Source organism: Petromyzon marinus, chromosome 1, assembly GCF_048934315.1.
Source record: "Petromyzon marinus isolate PM22_M1 ecotype Great Lakes invasive population chromosome 1, UKy_Petmar_22M1.pri1.0, whole genome shotgun sequence".
Taxonomy (NCBI): domain Eukaryota; kingdom Metazoa; phylum Chordata; class Hyperoartia; order Petromyzontiformes; family Petromyzontidae; genus Petromyzon; species Petromyzon marinus.
In genome coordinates this window covers 19015759-19037729 of record NC_133667.1, presented here as the reverse complement: position 1 = coordinate 19037729, position 21971 = coordinate 19015759, and the positions used below count along the sequence as shown (strand labels likewise).

Genomic DNA, 21971 nt, shown 5'->3' with positions numbered 1-21971 from the left:
GAGACAACCCTGCTGTGATTGTCTCACCTGATGACGGTCGCTTGTGTTGCGATCGCAACGTCGTGATCTATTATTTTGTCTACCTACGTGACTTTACCCGAAATAACCAAAGAGTATTGGTGTTATCTTTTTTAACGATGATCTCGGATGTACCAATTTTTTTATGTAAAATACAATTCGTTTTTTTTTATAAATCATCTAAAAAACAGTATTTTTTTTCTTGCAACACGGTGTACAATGGACGAGGAGCTGAGCACAAGAGCCAATATGGTGAGGGACAATCAGGTTCAGAACAGGCATGGTTGAGAGTTGGTGAATCACATAAAGGTCAGGGGTATAGGTGGCACAGCAGAGTGGTCAGGTGGGGGACACCAGCCGCCACTGCCACCTGGCAGACTAAGCGAGCGAACAAGAGACTATCAGCCCCAGTGGAAGTCCCTGTGGACGGGATGTAGGAGAAATTTACTTAATTCTAACACATAATTATAATAGATAAAATAACTTATAACAACCAGAAAAAATGCTAGATACAGGAGTATAAAATAAATGAGTTATAAACAGAATTGCTCAGTGGGGAGACACTGTTGCCAAGGGGGTGGGTTATAAAAGTGCTGTATAATCAGAGGCTGGGATTCAAAACAGCCTACTGAGTGTGTTCAACATATTTTAGTCCCAGACTGCTCCAGACAGCAGCGCTATGCAGACTTCCTAAAACCCCAGGGGATGGTTGTTGGGCTTCTCCACTCTACGGAGGCAATCACGGTGATTGTACATCACAGATATCAGTTCGGCACAGAGAAGGTACCGTAATCCCAAGCAACAGCTGACTCGTTTTGGGTTGAAACGACCAAAGTTTGAGGCTGGCAAGTTCTACTTCTTTCGTTCCCAGAAGTCTGTAACGCATGTATGTGTGGCCACGGTTATCATCAGCCATGATCAGTCATCTGCGGAATTAAGCCATCCCTCACAATCCCGTGATGCAACAGTCTCGTTCCTGCAAATGATCTCATGTCATCACTCCATCTCCTTGGTGGACGTACTCTCAGGTACCACTTCGCCGTCAGGTACCACTTCGAGCGATGTGTCCAAGCTCATTGAATTTCTCTAACTTGTGAGTGTTCTCTTACATGCATTTGTTCTCGAAGCCATCTTTGTCTCTCGATGTCGTTCCACTATGCTCCTCTCCATGATATGTAAACTTTAAAATGTTTTGTTATCCATGTTCTTTGTCAATGTGTTCATGTCTTTTGTCTATGTCATAGCAGGTCATATACAGTACACCGATTGCAGACTTTATTCTTGAGGTCCATTGGTATGGTGCTTTGCATGACTGGCTTCAGTTTTCTACAACAAACTCAAACCCGTTCTTTATTGTATAACTTTAATCCCAGTTCATCTTCAATGTCTGGCCTAGGGATGCATTTTATACTTGTGTCCTTCCAACACACTTCTATATTATTATCTGTTTTGCTGATAAAAAATATTGAGCACCACTATTCAGCATTCGTTATACCTTTTTAAAATAATTTCCATCACTTATGGGATTTGGTTTAACGCGTAGGCTTTCGCGACCAATATCATCCATAATACAGGTTTTTTTGGGTTTGATCGTGTAAATATATAATTATGTCGTTAAACCTGCCACTACCCGACACAGCCAATTAGTAAGGTTTGTCACGTAAACAGAACATGCCAATTCGTTTCTAATACAGCACACCAGTGTGTTGGAGAGCTAAGCTACAACATTTATAATCTGAGTACGACGTTTCGCCAGTAATTACAGCTAGTTTCATCAGATGACAGCCAGATTTGTGGAGAAGTCCACCTGTTTCATTCCTTAAATAGAGGCGTAGATGTGATGACAACACTTGTGCACTCTTCTTGCGCGAGATTGGATTTGCATGTCAAATCAACTATGAAAATAATCTCACTTGTCCGTTGACACTCCAGTGCTACTGTCCGTGGTATATCACAGTAGAACTTAATCCTGTCGTGTTTAACATTGTGTTAGGAACTGCTCTCAAATCTAAACCCTATGAAAAATATTTATATTACTTTAATAATTTAATAAATGACAGGTGTTTGTACTTTCAACATTACAAAGCTTGAGAATTTTATTAAGCTGTGTAGTAAATCATCATCTTATAGTAAACAAACACAATTATATCTCGCATATTGTAGGTATTTATTAGTTTGGTACTATTGGTAAATTGTATGCGGGAAAATATATATTTATGATGAAGGACAGGTGGGTGAAATGTGAGAAGCCCTGTGTCACAGCTAAGCGGTTACTGAGCTAAACCATGAAATATAATCACGACAACACATACAATTATCCCGACTCAATATTCTATTTTGTGTTGACTAACGTAGCAGTCTTTTTACATCACTGCTGTAAATAAGTTAGTACGACATTGCTTTTATATGTGTGCTGTTCACAGAATATGCTGTGTGATTCTGATTTTTGAAATTTGTGTTTGAGCAACACTGCTAATGAAGTTCAGTAAATGTTTGTTCCATTCAATGCAGTATAACAATTTAGAACTTAATATTTTAAAGATTGGTGCACTCCTGCCCTTAGCTCCACCTCCAGTGACCCCAGCCCCAGTGACCCCAGCCCCAGTGACCCCAGCTCCAGTGACCCCAGCTCCAGTGACCCCAGCTCCAGTGACCCCAGCTCCAGTTGACCCCAGCTCCAGTGACCCCAGCTCCAGTGACCCCAGCTTCAGTGACCCCAGCTCCAGTTGACCCTAGCTCCAGTTGACCCCAGCTCCGGTGACCCCAGCTCCGGTGACCCCAGCTCCAGTGACCCCAGCTCCAGTGACCCCAGCCCCAGCGACCCCAGCCCCAGTGACCTCAGCTCCAGTGACCCCAGCTTCAGTGACCCCAGCTCTAGTGACCCCAGCTCCAGTAACCCCAGCTCCAGTGACCCCAGCCCCAGCGACCCCAGCCCCAGTGACCTCAGCTCCAGTGACCCCAGCTCCAGTGACCCCAGCTCCAGTGACCCCAGCTCCAGTGACCCCAGCTCCAGTGACCCCAGCTCCAGTGTCCCCGGCTGTAGCTCCGCTTCGGCTCAGGAGCACAACGTATAAAATTGTGAAACTGTGCTCCAGTTCCTGGGACTCCGTGCCGGAGCTTGGCCAACCTGAGTCTGTTGTGATGTAAACCACATGAACGCAAAGACATGAAGAGCACTTCCTTGAGGCTAGTGTTTCTAAAACTGTTTTGGTCCGCTGACCACTCAGCCGATGCAAACATTTCTGTGGACCACCCAGCCCCCCCACCCCTGGTGACAAAGCGCATTCACTTCTCTCTACATTGCATGAATACAAAATTATTTATATTATGGGAACATTCTTATTTTTATGAAGCTATAAGGTTTTTTTTAGGGGTGACATTTAGATGTTAGGGTAGTTTAATCAGGGTAGTTACCTCACTTCATTTTTTGTTATTAAAAACATTAAGTATAATATGAATTCATGTCCGAAACAAAACGTATAAACAGTGTCATTATTGTCCGGATCAACCTGCGTTTGCATCACAGCCCCGTGGACCACCTGGAGGACCGTCCCGGGCCACCGGTGGTGTGGGGACCGCACTCTGAGATCCACTGCTTTCGGATATATATACTGTCGTACATTCATGAATGGCATTGCATTTTCTAACGTGCGTATGTATGTTGAGTAACGCTTGCCATACATGTTCTGCGTTAATAGCTGTCCAGGTGACACACATGTTGCTGCTAGGCTTTGTGGGATCTGGCAGTCTATCAGGAGTATACTAAATTATTAAATGCCTTGCTTCAGTTTCAGAGTAATCGCTGATGTGGCCCACTGTTGTTAAATATTTAACGTCACATAATGAGGCCACTACATTGAAATTACTAAAATGTAATTTATAAAATAAATACGTTACTGTATATATTTCAGTCATATACTCTGCAGGATTTATTACAGTGCTTTAATGCCATTCTCAAAGTCAATGTTATTGTCTGCCCAAATGAGCATTGAGGCGATGCTCATCTGTTACAGTCCTGAGCCAATGGTGGAAATTCCACATTTATATAGCAGGGGTGAGTCTACCAATAGAGGCAACCACTGTTGACTTCCCCGCAATGTGGAACTGTATTCATTTTCAATGACTCAAGAGTACCACATTTCTAAACACAATGCTGTGAAAAAAACATCTTTGGTATTCCATTTGGTGTTTACAACTGCTTTTATCCACATCATCAAAGGAATTGATATTTTTTTCTCTGCACAGGTCTATATCATTTTGGTGGTAGAACTTTGTATTTTTTTGGTAAATAGGAATGGTATTCCAACTCAAATTTGGCTGTGACTACACATTTTATTTAAAAAATGCAAACAAATCACACGGTTACAATAACATGTGATGATCATTGTAGCAGAATTTAAAATAATAGCATTTTTCCCAATTATATTCCAATCATCGTCTTTGCTTCATATGATGGGGAGAATATCGAATCAATAATTTTAGAACAGTGCCTTCCCCGTGTATTAGAGAATAGCCATGGAAGGAGATATCACATAACTACTCCTTAAAACTCTTAATACTAGACTTTGTACATGCCCTGCTTCACTCCAATGTTCATCACATTACAGTCAAACCAATATTTTACATTCTAAGAGGTGAATTTTTTTGTGCCAAATGTGATAAATCAGATGTATCATGACAGTTTTGTTGTATGCACTCATCAACTTGCTCAACTAGAGAACCAAGTTTAATCACGGGCCGCTGTCAGATTCAAACCCAGGTGTTTAAGTGCTGCTCACTCAGTGTTCTTCCTTCTGCCACCAGTTGCACGATATTTTTTGTTAGATAAGTACTGTACAATCTAGATTTGAAGTTTTTCGTGACTGCAGGGATCCATACTCCTTTTGTTCTTTCGGTAAAGTCACGTAGGTAGAAAATAAAATAAATGCAATCACGACGTTTCTGGTGCCTGTCATCAGGTGGAACAACCACATCAAGAAACAATTGCTATCTGTTTCAATTGCTATTTGTTTCTTGCTGTGGTTGTTCCACCTGATGACAGGCACTTGTGTTGCGCCTGAAACGTCGTGATTGAATTCATTTTATTTTATACCTACGTGACTTTACCGAAAGAACCAAAGAGTAAGCACTGTACATTGCAATGCTTATGAGAGCATCAGACACATATAGTGTAATCTTCACATGAAAATCACATTGTGAGCATTATTTTAAGTCAAACTAGTGATGTCAACATGGGCCGGCAGGGTGATATGGTGGTAATACTTTGTGCCTCACAGAAAGAAAGTCTGGGTTCGATTCCTGACATAGTCGCCTTTGTGTGGAGTTTGCAAGTTCTCCCCCTGGGGATTTCGCCAGGTTCTCTGGTTCCCACGCATAGCTAAAACTATTTTACTTGTAACGCTACCGGTATTGGCCAAACATCCAAAACGCTGACACATTACCTGCAAAATTACTCAATTGTAATGAAACAGCCACAGCATCGCTCCCTGTTGCAAAAACGTGGCAGAAACCTGCTGAAGATGATGAGTCCTGAGACTCAGTGAGGCTTTTCTGACCTAAACAAGCGTCATAACAATCATACGTAAAATAATACTCATGTTAAATCTCTAAAACTGAGCAGGGTAATTGATGATAAAAAATGTTTTTAATATGTAGGTTGCACGACCAAACAGTGATGATGTGCATTGTAAATACAAGGCAACTTTCAAACTGCTTTTTGTGTTTAGTTTGTTGTCCTATCCCCACGAAACCTCTGATTAGTATGGTGCGAAAGAAGTTCAACATACATGCATACAAAAGGGTAATATAATTGAAAATTACTTTAAAAAAATAGTAAGGCTCTATCACTGTGCGAACGTTTTGCATGCAGAATGTTAACGTAGCAAAATGTGGGACAAAGAATAGAATTATCTGCATAGTCAAACAATTACATGCATGCATGCTTGTGGATATGTAAACATTATACAAAGTATAAACTGGATCATCACGCACCATAATTTCACCATTCATATTTTTTATAAATATATATGTACTTTATTATTTTGTGAAAGTGACTCTTTGTCTTGGAAAATGGACATTTTGCTTTTGTTCCCTAAACAGATTTTGCACAAATCAAACATGTTGTAATATTCGTCGTGGCGAGAATGACTAAACTCTTCCCGCAGCCCCGTGTTCGATCTGCCAATGTGTCAACAAAGAGGCCAGTCTCGATCCAGCACGTTAGAGGCTTCTTTTGTGAAATGGGATTAGAGAAGGATAAAGGGTGAATGTGCAAAAACATTTGCTCGTGAAAGTCACATCTGTCTGCCTATTAATTAAAGTACATTACAAGTGTGCCGTATATATTTTTTGATTTAAAGCTTTCGTGACTGCAGGGATTCATATTCTTGGTTCTTTCGGTAAAGTCACGTAGAAGGGAAACAATAAAATAATAAAAATATAAAACAATAAAATTCTCACGACGTTTCGACTACAACACAAGCAATCATCATCAGGTGTGAGAACCACAGCAAGAAAATTTGAAAAAAGTGGCATTTTTTTTAACGTTAGCACCACGGAGAGCGATTTGGCAGTTATTCAGATGGACGAGTCCATCTATGTTCGGAAAAGAGGAGGGGGCAGACGAAAATAATGGATGCGGTCTGCAAGCCACCGTAAGCGTGAACAATCAATTAAGACCCGAAATGGTTTATCAAATCTTTCCAATGATTGCTAAGCCAGAATCCATCTTCTCGGTTGAAATTGTCTCTGTGTTTGTATATGTGGATAGTCTCATGAACGAATCTTTCATGGTAGCCAGATGGCTTGCAAAGAACCTCTGTCTTGGAGAAGTCAATGTCATGTGAACCTACTGAATTATAACAGTGGTCTGCCACGGCCTCGGTGTTGGTCCTACTGTGTTTAGGTCTGCTTTGTGTTCACGAATGCGGTCCGAGACATGTCGTTTGGTTTCTCCAATGTAACTACTACCACAGATGCAGCTTAGTTTGTAGATGCCAGGGTACTGTATGTCCGGAATCACATCTTTTACAGACGGAACCAGATCACGGATTTTATGTAATGTGTTGAATCAGACCTGGATCTTGTGTTTATTCAAGATTTTGGAGATCTTTTTTGTGATCCCCGCAATGTAGGGTAAAGTGATGGTTTTGAAAGGCTCCTCAAGAGGGTCCTTCTTCATGGTTGGAGTGATAGCTTTGCGGATTGTGTAGTCGGAGTAACCATTAGCCTTAAGAGCTTGGTGTACGTACTTGAGTTCACTGGCTATGTGTTCCTGGTCGGATATGCATTGGGCTCTATGGTGCAGAGTCTTGATGAGGGAATTCTTCTGGGATGGATGCTGGTGGGAATCCGGTTTCAGGTAAGCATCCGTATGGGTAGCTTTCCTGTAGACAGATTGGCTCATTGAACCATCAGGTCTCTTTTTTATTAGGACATCTAAAAAAGGTAGCTTGCCATCTTTTTCGACTTCAATGGTAAATCTGATGGCTGGGTGTATGGAATTGATGTGGTCGAGGAATTGGTCTAGAGCAGGCCGGCCATGTAGCCAGATGACAAAAGTGTCATCCACGTACCTCTTCCATAAGGTTGGGCGCAGAGTGGCAGTCTGGATGGCCTCAGTCTCAACTTTACCGAAAGAACCAAGAATATGTGCCGTATATGTTTTGGAAAGCGTGTCCATATTTGTTCAACATACAGTGTCTTATCGACAAATACATACAGTACTGTACTGCAATTACAGTAGATACATATTCCTTCTTGTAAAAATAAGTATATTGCAGTTAAGTGTTACATGCCAGCTTGTGGTTAAATTAAATCTGCAGTACAGTATGACATATGGCTACTCAGAATCTGTTTATTCTGGTATATCGTATGAGTTGGTTGATTTTTAAGAGATAAAAATACGCACAAATGAGTGTTGGGTGGTGCTCATCTTCCTTGGCAGTCCTGAGCTCTTGGTTAAATGTCACATTCCCATGCCAGGGACCAGTCTCTCCACCTTATATGCATGATTGACTTTTCCACAAACCGGGAACTCATTGTTTCTACCATGGAGGGATGATAGGTTGAGTGAGCGTCTGACCGGATTTTCAATTTTAAAATAATTCAGTTTTGGGTTAGGCGGTCTGTCAGATTGAGTGCATAATGTCTCTTCTATTTGAAACATCATTACCCATCTGCAGCAGTTTGTCTGCTGCGGATGGGTAATGTACCCCGATGTTCCATTTGGAAGGACAGAGGACATCTGTCATTAAAAACATTTCCTTACAAGCACTCAACAGACTCTGATTGTGTTCTAAATAGAGTTCATTGTCTGATGTTGGCTTCATGAGGTTATTTTGGAAGATATCTGCCAACTTGCTATGGCTGTGTTAAACAATGGGACTCATTTGAAATGTAATATAGATGGCCATTACAGACTTATGTCTGCAGTCTGTCAGCTGCTTTAACGGCGCAATTTGTGGCCTAAAAATATGCTTTACAACATCTCTATATTTTTGTGATTGTAATTTGTCATCAATATCATCGTCGTCATCATCAAATAACTACTACCAAATACCGTAATCCTGAATGCCAGCAATCACATCAGCTCTAGAAAGTTCTTCAGGAAGTAATCACGTGAGTGAAAGACTGCCTGGGAATGCCAGGTGTTTTGCAGGCTTGGGCCGTGTGGAATTTCATGCCAACAATTTTCTGTAAATGATGAGATACCTATCACGACAATGCCTCCAGCCTTGTCTAAGCCATAGCATTGTACATGCAATGCGGTATTCACATGACATGCGTGCAACTCATGACGGGAGTCACGTGATCTACTGTTTGTGTCTTGTTAAATCTCGAGGTATCCAGGAGATGGCAGGACAGCAATGGATTGAATCTAACTGTGTGCATGAATTTTCTCCAGTTACTTCAATTTCCTCTCACAAGTGAGACACTTGTTAATGGGATTGGCCAAACATTTAAATGCAGAACCCTCTTGAAAAATAATCATGAGACTCAGTCAGGCTTCTGCTGGCTACAAGGTCATTATCATAGTCATCATCAGTCGTTTTTGGAGAGTAATGTATGTATGTATGTTGAACTTCTTTCGCACCACACTTAACCAACCGTGCTAATCGGAGGTAATGTGTAACTGTAGTTACATTACCAGAGGCAGGTTCCTGCAATGCTCTTTTTCAATGTGTAATCACATCACAGTTATGCATGTATAATGTCCTAGCTGTATGCTTATGATAAAAAATTTAAATCCAAGAATGATGCCAAAACAAAAGGGGAAATTACCATACCATTAGCCTTTATATATTAAATTACCCTCATGTATGTTAACATATAATATATGTTACTTTGGGAGATAGCTAACAGATTAAGCTGCTTTAAACATACTCAATCATAACGCCCAGCCAGCAAAGGACCGTTGCGACAATCGTGTGACCTCTTCCGACGGCATTCACAACAAAATACTTCTTATGGGAAAGCGTTACTTGACTTTAATACCTCAAACAAATTGAAATCGGAGACTGATTAACATCCCCAGTATCCTTCAGGAAGCTGCGCGTGGGGAGAGAGCTGATTAGAGGAACGGTGCTTAGAGTGAGTGTGGGTCTCCTCGGACGTGAGGCACGTGGACGTGAGGCACGTGGCAGTGAGGCACGTGGACGTGAGGCACGTGGCAGTGAGGCACGTGGACGTGAGGCACGTGGCAGTGAGGCACGTGGCAGTGAGGCACGTGGACGTGAGGCACGTGGCAGTGAGGCACGTGGACGTGAGGCACGTGGCAGTGAGGCACGTGGACGTGAGGCACGTGGACGTGAGGCACGTGGACTTGAGGCACGTGGACGTGAGGCACGTGGACGTGAGGCACGTGGAAGTGAGGCACGTGGACGTGAGGCACGTGGCAGTGAGGTACGTGGACTTGAGGCACGTGGCAGTGAGGCACGTGGACGTGAGGCACGTGGAAGTGAGGCACGTGGCAGTGAGGAACGTGGCAGTGAGGCACGTGGCAGTGAGGCACGTGGACTTGAGGCACGTGGACGTGAGGCACGTGGACGTGAGGCACGTGGCAGTGAGGCACGTGGCAGTGAGGCACGTGGACGTGAGGCACGTGGACGTGAGGCACGTGGACGTGAGGCACGTGGCAGTGAGGCACGTGGCAGTGAGGCACGTGGACGTGAGGCACGTGGACGTGAGGCACGTGGACGTCAGGCACGTGGCCTTGAGGCACGTGGACGTGAGGCACGTGGACGTGAGGCACGTGGACTTGAGGCACGTGGCAGTGAGGCACGTGGACGTGAGGCACGTGGACGTGAGGCACGTGGACTTGAGGCACGTGGACGTGAGGCACGTGGACGTGAGGCACGTGGACTTGAGGCACGTGGACTTGAGGCACGTGGACGTGAGGCACGTGGACGTGAGGCACGTGGACTTGAGGCACGTGGAAGTGAGGCACGTGGACGTGAGGCACGTGGACTTGAAGCACGTGGACGTGAGGCATGTTGGCTTGAAGCACGTGGACTTGAGGCACGTGGACTTGAGGCACGTGGACGTGAGGCACGTGGACTTGAGGCAGGTGGACTTGAAGCACGTGGAAGTTTTACTGCGAGGTTTGACGCCGATTACGATCGATGCTGTGACTAAATGTAAAACGGGCTCGAGGTGGTCCAAGGGAGATAGATGGTGGATCGATGGCAATGCATTAGTTGGACTGCTGTGACTTGTTTGTGTGAGGCGATGGGCGCAGTTTAGAAATAAATAAATAGTGCACCTAACGAGTGCACCTTGCCTGGCACAAGTGCCGTGGAGACGTCACCGCCACTTCGTGGCGAATGGCGGCTGCTGTTGTTGTTGTTGCAGGGTAGAAGTGACTGGAAAAAGTGAGACTCTACCAGAGTAGCTAACTACCAAATCATCCATTCCTCCTGATAGCGAAGAGGAGGAATAATTAAAAGTGAAAGCGTCTCGTGAAAGAAAATCACTTTGTTGTATTTTGACAGTCAAGATTGGACTTCTTCATTCGTTTACATTCAAGCATAAACAAAAAGTTATTGTTTAATTTACATTCATACACCTCATGTGATTTCTTTTTTTTTAAACAAAGCGAGAGAATTTTCTCCGTAAACTTGGTTACAATAAAGGCCAGTCATACATTACCTCTGGACTGCGCAGGATTGTTAACTTGACATGCACGTTATACAGGCTCACATTTGACTGTCGTCGTAGTGTACCTTGCATTTGCGTTACCCGTGATGATTTTGAGGTCATTTGGAATGGAGACGAGGATTTCGTTATTCATACAATGAAAAGTTTACGTGCATTGCGTTCAAAACGACACACCTCACCAAATGTAGTTTTTTTAATTAAATATTTTCCTTGTTCTTCATAATACAATCTGTTGAATCGATGAGTGGTGAGGAACAACTGAGGTCAGAGAGGCAGTGCATAAAAATAAGCACTTCAAACTATCATCTAAAACTATAAAAACTTTTATTTTATTTTACCAGGTAAGGCCCACTTAGCTATATAGCTCTTTCCCAGAAGCGACCTGGCCACAAATGATAGCTCAACAAAGTGGCTTATCACGTGGAAATTTATATCAGCCAAATGCTCCAAACGAATGCTTCTAAATCCACGTGACTACGGGAAGAGAGAGACGCGCAAACTTCAAATATACAGCAGCAGGCGTCGGGGTCAGGATCGAACCCACAATCTCCTGTATACCAGGCGAGGTAGTCAACATCTCGCCACCGTTGCACCTATTTTTCACCTATATGGCTTTAATTCAGGCAAGAAAATCATAATGAATGTGTTTCAATACTAACAGGATATATAGTTAAAACTCGACCCACATTTATACCAAGTGTGGTAATACATGTTATGAGCAGCACGTACAAACGGTGTGTTACTGGACTGTTGAATAAACTACAAGGTTAAGCTTCTCAAATATATTTGAGAATATAATGGGATAACATGAAACCAATAACTTGGACAGTAATGTGGGTACACTTGTACATACCCACATTAGTTTGACTCAGTTAATTAGGGTGGAGAATTAGGGGGCATCCTTGTCCTGGATCACAACCAGCACGGCTGAATTGATGGAAGTGCAGACACGACTTATAAATACGTAATGTGGCACTGTCTGCTCGATAATTGAAACGCTACAGGTCGTTGAATTGCCATTGTTGCCTCTGAGCCGCTTTATATGGAACACACTTAAGGAGAGTGGTATGGCGGGCCCCTGTTTCTAATGCAGCGTAATGTGCGTGTATTTTTTTTATTGATTATTCAGCTTTGATAACAATGAAACCTAATATCTCCTACTCAGAAAATAGGTTTAAATTGCGTTGTATGCAAGCAAGCAAGGTTCGGGCTCGTAACCCACTGGAAAAGGCCAAAGAAAAATATGTAATGAAGTAACTTCTGTGAGTCAACAGCTGGGCCTTATTGTCACATGTCGAACATATCCCCGGATATTCTTGGCATGGACTGGGAAATGTGCTCAGTGAGCTCAGAGGATAGCAGACAATTCATAAGCAAGGCCAGCTCATGTGAAGACCCATTACTGTAGGTGTGGTGATATGAGAGGTATATTCAATGATGGGGTATATTATGCAGATACTATTTTTGATAACTTTAGAATCACTTCTCTGCAATATAATGGGTAACAGCATTAATTTAGCATGCAACTCCTCTGCTTAAAACATAGGCATTAGGAAGATCACTGGTTATCATTGATGTGATCGATAATTAATTGGCCATAATGCTGATAATTGACTAACATATCTGCTTGTAACACATTTTCCCAGTGTTCATGGACCTTCTAAAAACATTGCAATTTACAAATAAAATTTAGAAAATGTTGTGGAACATCAGATTTGACTATAACCTAATACTTCATCGGCGCTTTTTGCCCAGCGCATGCACTGCTGATATATTCCGCACCCATACTCATCTTGCTCATGTACATCAGGTTTATGGCTCATGTACATAATCTAACCTAATATGGCTACTGTTAAAACTCTCACCCACCCCAATACTCCAAAATATCCATTGCTTTGAAGCCAGTTCCAGATCAATGTCCAGATGGTCTTTCTGATCAAGATCTTCAAAGACTCGCTCCTGCCTTACATGTCTCTCTTATCTCACTGTACTCCCACAGGCAACCTCTGCTTAGTGGTTGTTTGCATTTTCCCTTTTGCTGCCCATCTTGTCTGGATGTCCCTCCCCATGACCACCTGTGCTTGTTCAAGTCCATGCTCAAGGCCTTTCTCTTCCCATATGTCCAAAACTTACTTTTCTCCAAACGACTTTTCTCCCCAAAAAAATACTGTATATATGTATAGACTTACTTCTCCACTATAATGCACATGCCTCACTGTTTGTCGTAGTATCATGATACGTGGTTGCCTTTAGCCACTCTACATTTCCATATTAAAATTGTATTGTGTGTAGTGTATGTGGATCAGGAACACATGGTTCAAGGAACAAACACAAATCAGACATTTGCCAAATTCTAAAATTTATCCACAAGCTACTCAATTGGAATTACACGTAGAAATCATCACCCCCTACTGGCAAACTAATGCCTGTTTGCAGGTCAGGTGCTGTGTCAACTTATGCCCACAGGGACAGCTGCTGCTGGGGGTGCCCTTTCAAATATTTGAGATGAGATGTGATGTAAAGTGTTTTTAGGGAAACCCCGGGATATAGGGCTCTATATATTTAAAAAAACCCATAAAGAATTATTAAATAGACAATTAGGAAAAGTAAATTGGCTGGGGCAGACAGAATGACGGCGAATGGATGGGAATGGTCATGGATGAATTGTAGCCAAAGGTGGGAATGTGTCCATGAGGACAGCCACCGTAGAGATAGCGATGAGACGAGATCACGTGCAGGAGTGAGCTGGATGGTTATCAGCACTGGACCAACAGTGAAGAGACGATGGCTTCTGGCGAGAGTGTTTATCGGGCGTGCTTTTCAAGTTTCAAGTTTCATTTATTAGGTATAGCCCTGTGAGCCATGCGGCTCTTGAGTCGGGTGCAACCTCAACAAACAAAATATGAACAGAGAAACATCTTAAAGCGACGACGCGCAACAGAAACATCCTGGATAAACCAGCAAATCTCCCAGAAAAAAAAACACCGTATTACAACGCTGTGTGCAAAATTCCCAGTGTGATGCAAGATAAACAATGACAACCATAAGACAATTTAGATTCAAGTTATCAGGCCAACTCCGCACTTCCGCAAGAAACATGGCTTAACCATATGTTTTAGAAATCACCAAAATAAAGCTATAAAATACAATGTAACAACAGTAATCATAGAAACTTTGATTCAAATTTAACAATAAACGATATACATAACATGTATGAACAAACTTGCAGCCATATCTGTCAGCATGACACTCCCCGTGTATGATGTGTGAGTGAGTCAATGGTGGTGAGTGTATGATGTGTGAGTCAGCGTATGATAAGTGAGTCAGTGTATGATGTGTGAGTCAGTGGTAGTGTGAGTGAGTGTAGAATGTGTGAGTGAGTCAGCGTAGTGTGGCCCGCTATTGACTCTGCGTGACTTGTCTTTGGTAGTAAATTTGCGAGTGAGATAAACATTGGATACAGTATTTCTAGATCGTACTCCTGTGGGTAAAAATGGAGCACTGCACTTGGTAATGTTTACACAGAGCTTGACTGAGAGGCCGGAAGTTTCATGCAACGTTTTTGGAAAGATTTTGCGGATTAAAAAAAAAGTGGAATATGAATGATTTAGCTATTTTCATACTTTTAGAATGTTTTATTTCAAAATGACTTGTATTTTTGTGTTTGTAGATAGCACAGCACTGTTAAGTGGTATTATTCTGTATAATAAGTATGACTGCATGTTTTCTTTTTACTCCCACCCATAACTCATTATTTCACTCCCCACCTCTGTCCTATTTCAGTCAGTCTGCTGTTCAATCTCTTATTCATTCCTTAACTTGATGGCAAGGTTTCCCAGGAGGCTAACGTATCATCCTCGGTTCTCTCATTAATATTGGACAAAAGAGGCACTTGAGATAATTTCCTTCCTGTGGTGGTTCTGCACCAGAATCTTTGTTTAGACTGGAGGAATTTGATGAGCTATAAGGCTCTTTTTCACAGATGTCCATTAGAAGTGGATCAACAAGTTAAAACGAATGAACAATACAAAAACAACGATAGTGCACAATAAATAAAAAAGGTAAGCAAGACGCTAAATGTTTTTAAATTATCTTCTTTGGTTCTTTCGGTAAAGTCACGTAGAATGAGAATAAAATAATAAATTAATAAAATAAAATAACACAATAATATTCTCACGACGTTTCGGCCACAACACAAGCGACCTTCATCAGGTGAAGGGACGAGACTGTCTGGTAGGACAGCGCTGGAGTGAAAGAGCCACGTTCAGATCACGGCCTTTAAGCTGTGTGAGAGGAACAAAGCGCCTTGACAAAGGAATTAGCATATAATTTAGCATTGAAATGGCTGAATGATTAGCTTGTGACTGGTCACAGAAATAGTTATGTTAAAAGTTAAAGCATACACATCCGCAGAGGCACCCCTTGACAATGGAATTAGCATAGAATTTAGCATTGAAATAGCTAAGTTAAAGCATACACATCCGCAGAGGCACCCCTTGACAATGGAATTAGCATAGAATTTAGCATTGAAATAGCTGAGTGATTACCTTGTAACTGCTCACAGAAATAGCTGCGTTAAAGTCAGACCATACACATTCACCGAGGCACTTAGTACAAATCAAACAGGAGAATTTAGCATTGAAATAACTAGGCGAATTTAGCATTGAAATAACTGAGTGATTAGCTAGTGACTGGTCACAGAAATGACTATGTTGAAGTCAAGGCCTACACATCTGAGCTATTCACAGTACTATATACTGAACCAATAAAAACTAAAATATGAATTACCTTAATGTTATCAATAAACTCTATATTCTCCAATCAGCTAAGCTACCAACAATAAGTCGTTATATATCACAATGCTATATGGCGAAAAAATGGGTGGATTCTTACCCTCAACTTTAGCACCACGGATAGCTACGGGCCCCGTTCAGACGGACGAGTTCGTCCATGGTCGGAACAGAGGAGGGGGAGAGAGACAGCTGCGAGGCCCTAGTATACTCCATGTTGTAAAACCATACCATTAACCGTGGTGTGAGAGGTATTAAGAGGCAATGCTGGCGAAAGAGCTGCGGTCTGAAGGTCATCGTAAAAATACAATTAATTAAGAACAGAAATGATTTAAAACATCTTTCCAGTGGTTACTAAGCCAGAATCCATCTTTTCGGTTGAAATTGTCTCTGTGCTTGTATATGTGAATGGCCTCATGAACGACTCTCTCATGATAGCCTGTTGGTTTGCAAAGAACCTCCGTCTTGGAGAAGTCAATGTCATGTGAGCCCACTGAATTATAACAGTGATCTGCCACGGCAGAGGAGTTCGTCCTACCGTGTTTCAAGTCTGCTTTATGTTCGCGGATGCGGTCCGAGATATGTCTTTTGGTTTCTCCAATGTAGCTACTACCACAGAGGCACTTTAGTTTGTAAACGCCCGGGTACTGTATGTCTGGAACAGCATCTTTTACAGATGGAACTAAATCACGGATTTTATGTACTGTGTTGAATCGGACCTGGATCTTGTGTTTATTCAGGATTTTGGAGATCTTTTTAGTGACCCCTGCAATGTAGGGTAAGGTGATGGTTTTGAGTGGCTCCACAAGAGGATCCTTCTTCATGACTGGAGTGATGGCTTTGCGGATTGTGTAGTCGGAGTAGCCATTAGCCCTGAGAGCCTGGTGTACGTGCTTGAGTTCACTGGTAATGTGTTCCTGGTCGGAAATGCATTGGGCTCTATGGTATAGAGTCTTGATGAGGGAGTTCTTCTACCCTTTTTGGATGTCTTAATTAAAAGGAGACATGATGGTTCAATGAGCCACTCTGTCTACAGGAAAGCTACCCATACAGATGCTTACTTGAAACCGGATTCCCACCACCATCCATCCCAGAAGAACTCGGTGAATGTGTATGGTCTGACTTTAACGTAGCTATTTCTGTGAGCAGTTACAAGCTAATCACTCAGCTATTTCAATGCTAAATTCTATGCTAATTCCATTGTCAAGGGGTGCCTCTGCGGATGTGTATGCTTTAACTTAGCTATTTCAATGCTAAATTCTATGCTAATTCCATTGTCAAGGGGTGCCTCTGCGGATGTGTATGCTTTAACTTTTAACATAACTATTTCTGTGACCAGTCACAAGCTAATCATTCAGCCATTTCAATGCTAAATTATATGCTAATTCCTTTGTCAAGGCGCTTTGTTCCTCTCACACAGCTTAAAGGCCGTGATCTGAACGTGGCTCTTTCACTCCAGCGCTGTCCTACCAGACAGTCTCGTCCCTTCACCTGATGAAGGCCGCTTGTGTTGTGGCCGAAACGTCGTGAGAATATTATTGTGTTATTTTATTTTATCAATTTATTATTTTATTCTCATTCTACGTGACTTTACCGAAAGAACCAAAGAAGATGAATCATTGCAGTCACGAAAGCTTTAAATCGAAGTTTTTAAATTAATTATATAAATCCGATTGATCAAGTTTGGGCAAGGCAGCAAAACAACAACAAGATAACACAGTCCCTCAATAAAATGGCACATTAACATTGAACTATCGATACACAGGTAAGGATCAAAGTTACAGATCACATTTGAAATATGATTTACATCACTGCCAAGAAGACCGCGGTTCATGGCTGCACCAATTTCTTGAGCAGGGTTCAACTTTAAACGGATGTACGTGAGATGAGGAGCACCATTCACTTCAATAAATCGATTTCTGTTCCACGTATATGTACTCTTATCAGCCTGTTGATCTTCCAGACATTCATTCTTAGCATTATTTACATAAAAACACACATCTGGACCAGTTTTGACCCACTGAGTTTCATCAGCAGTTAGGCAGGATAAACACATACTGCATCAAGATGTTATTGGTGAAAGGACTCACAAAAAATGAGGACTTTGCTACTTATTTCGATTGTAATACAAAACAAACTTGGGATTTTTGTGAAAAATGTGGTCCTTGAAAGTGAACTGGTCCATCCGAAGCTTCGCCTGTCCATAGAAATGGATGGAAGTTAAGGCTGCGCTCTGAAATGTTCTTGAAACACGTGGCTTTTTGTTACTTTGTAGTGAACATGTGAGGCGTCAGTTAATTTCACAATGGTAGTTCACTCTTTGCTATTTTTGCACCTGGAATGGAACATTCCACAAACAAGTTGAAGGTAACCCAATGGGTTCTTCTTATCTCCAGCTGTAGCCAATGTTTTCATGGAAATATTTGAGACAGATGCTATCCAGGCATCCACTCTACATCCGTCCTTGTGGAAGAGGTACGTAGATGACACGTTCGTCATCTGGCCACATGGCCGACCAGCTCTGAACCAATTCCTCAACCACATCAATTCCATACACCCAGCCATCAAATTCATCATGGAGGTGGAAAAGGATGGCAAGTTACCATTCTTGGATGTTTTAATTGAAAAGAGACCAGATGGCTCAATGGGACACTGTCTACAGGAAAGCCACCCACACGGATGCATATCTAAAATCTGACTCCCACCACCATCCATCCCAGAAGAATTCCCTCAACAAAACTCTACACCATAGAGCTCTATGTATTTCTGACCATCATCACCTAGCCAGTGAACTGGAACACGTACACCAAGCTCTCAAGATCAATGGATATTCAGACCACGCAATCCGTAAAGCTATCACCCCAACCATTGGGAAAGAACCATCTGAGGACCCAATCAAATCCATCACCTTGCCATACATAGCAGGGGTCACTAAAAAGGTTTCCAAAATCATGAGCAAACACAAAATCTCGGTTTAATTTAACACAGTATACAAAATTTGTGATCTGATCCCATCTGTGAAGGATGTGATCCCTGACATGCAGTACCCCGGCGTCTACAAACTAAGCTGTGTCTGCGGCAGTAGTTACATTGCGAAAACTAAGCGACATGTCTCGGACCGTGTTAGTGAACATAAGGCAGATATGAAACACAGTAGGACCAATACCTCGGCCGTGGCTGATAATCGTTTTAATGTGGTGGGCTCACACGAAATGTACTTCTCTAAGACGAAGGTACTCTGCAAGCCCACTGGCTATCAACAAAGTTTCATTCATGAAGCCAGGCATATATATAGACACAGACACAATTTCAACTGAGAAGATGGGTACAAACTGAGCAATTGTTGGAAGGACGTTATTAAACAGTTTAAGTCATAACTGGCTGTGATGTTTCCATCCTACCTTCCGATGTTAGTTATTTTTGACTCTCTGGTTTTACATTAACCGGTTAAATGTCTCACTAACACAGCCACCGTTGCTCGTTTGCTTCGATGTAGCGGTGGCTCTGCGATCTTACATTGACATGCTAATCTCTCACAATACAATGGCCACCTCCATGGACTCGTCGTGGAGGTAGGTCGCCGATCTTACAGCTACATGCTAATTTCTACTTTAACATCAATAGCCCCGCCCACTTCGCTTATGACCCTTGGGCTACACCAATTTCAAACCTTTAAAACATCCTGCCTCAGCAGCTTTCCTGCTATTTTTTTTTCTCCTGATGACGATTGCTTGTGTTGTAATCGAAACGTCGTTTTTTGTTATTTTTTTGTTATTTTCTTTGGACCTATCTACGTGACTTTACCGAAAGACCCAAGAAAAATGAGTAACTAATTTACAAGAATGGTATTAATTAAGACATTACAAAAAATAAGGCTCACAGTTAACTATTTAAACAAATAGAGAAAGCTGTGCGTTTCTAATCCATAGTTGTCAGTTTACAAGCAGCTTATAACAGCCACAGTATCGTTTTTACCCTTCAATTAATAATGTAGGTTAAGCCATGAATAACCCTGTTAAATAACGCTTTCTCTAGACTGCTTATACAGCATGCCCTCCTTAGCCACACAAATATAACCGGGCCGTGGTGCACGTACAGTGGAGTGTCTTCTGTTCCTCAGCAACGAAGCCTCATCATCCGCGCCAGCGGTAAGACAAATTGTGGTATAACCACTCCAAGTGAGCAAACGTGAGCATCAGAGTTGGGGAAACAACTTAGCTGCCTGTTATTATTCATTGTTGAATTTGCAATGCGCTTGGAGAAAGGCAGAATAGTGTTTTTCTGTTTCTCCTCTCCATGTCTCTCACCGCATATTTAATCAGAAAACTACTAAACACCTCTGCAGTAGAATACATTTTAATTGATTATCATAATTTTTCTAATCTGTGCATGTGTGGACAATATAAGCATGTAGCGAAGAGTGAAATGATTGCAAATGTGTGTTTCAAATCATGCCTTTCGCTATAACTTGCAATTTTTTTTTGTGTGCAACGTTACCGCAACAGCAGTGTCACGTAAGAATATGCTAACATTGCCAACTTTTTATGTATATATTTTTTTTCCTGCGCTGGAATTTTGGGTCTTTATGCGAAAAACGGGCCATGCATTTACGATTTTACCCACAAGGTCTTTATATATATAAAAAAAATGGCAATGAAATTTCCTTGCTGCCCAAGCACTGGCTGGGAAAAGTAAACAAGACATGTGCAGCAGCAGCAGCAATGGCATTTCAAGCGATTACATAGGTTATGCTCTGTTTACAGTTGCACTGCGGTGTTAACATTCAGACAACACACAGAACATTAGCCCACGCCATTTAACAACGGAGCAGTAGCAAATTATTTGCCAAATCTAAAACTCAATGCATGTCAACATTCTCGTCGCGGATTCAGTGCAGTGAACGCCATGAATGTATTTAAGCGTAAATAGTAGCATGCAGACTCTTGCTCACTTGGCTATGTTCATAAACTTTACCAACCTGCAAGAACAGAACGTTCCATGCAGTGCAGTATAGAGCGTTCATTTAATTAATGCAGACTTACATTGTATAATTGGCAAGTTCCACAAGAGATAAAAGTTAATTAATAGTGTCTCACATGCATCAGATTGTCTTGTCAACTTTGCTGTGGCATTAATACATTCTCAGTCAACATGTTACTTTCCCTAAGGTGTGCAAACCATCATCGAGTCAATTTGGTGGGAGCTTAATTGAGCTTGCGAATGGACTTTGCAAAGATGCTGGTTTTCAAATGGTGAGGAAAATGCTCCCAAATACCCAAAATATGCAAACATACAGGTATTAATATTGCAACAAAAAACTGAAACAACAATATTCACATCCATCAGCCTACGGGGGCTCCTGGGCCAATATTTTTCAGTAACTTTTTCTTAAGTAGCCAAACTTTGGCTCCGTTTCAAATTTCAATATCTCATCGAGAATGTGGCCTCTTAAATAAATGCTACTCGTTTGGCGAAACACAGTGAGGCCCTTTCAGTGCATTATAGAAAATCTGTACAACATGTACTTTGGTGGAGGGAGTGTAATTCAACGAATAAGTAATAAAACACGTGTGTGTCTGCTTCAGCACATACATGTAAAGTAACATCCATCATCCCATGGGGCTTTTGGACCAATTTTCTGCAACAAGTGTGAGCCCGTGTGGCTGATGACACTAGGTCATAACTGGTTCAGAGTTTGCCTGCTTATACAAAGACTTCTGGAAGGAAAAAAAAACAGTCCACAAGGCCTGCTAGCCGATGGACTGAAATCTTATTTTATATTTACATGGTGAAACAGACTCCTGTTCATCATTATTATATTTTTTACGCACGATCCACCACTAAGTGCATATGTCTTTCATTATTTGTGTTTCAAAACAAAACAAAATATCATCCTTGTAATATGGAATTTGTTTAAAGGAGAAATTGAGTGATTTATAAATCTAAATTGTCTTGCTGTATTTTACATGCGTTGTGTTTAGCATCATGCTGTCCCCAAAACACTCA

The 21971-nt window shown here is 41.8% G+C and overlaps 1 protein-coding gene across 1 annotated transcript in view; it reads left to right on the top strand.

The window, feature by feature from the left end:
- The first annotated feature begins 675 nt into the window (after positions 1-675).
- Positions 676-21971, top strand: part of LOC116948518 (uncharacterized) — a 205551-nt gene continuing 184255 nt past the window's right edge. The window contains exon 1 of the mRNA XM_076072861.1: positions 676-801. Coding sequence (XP_075928976.1) covers positions 724-801 — 78 coding nt within the window. The 5' untranslated portion in view covers positions 676-723. The remainder of the gene's footprint in view (positions 802-21971) is intronic.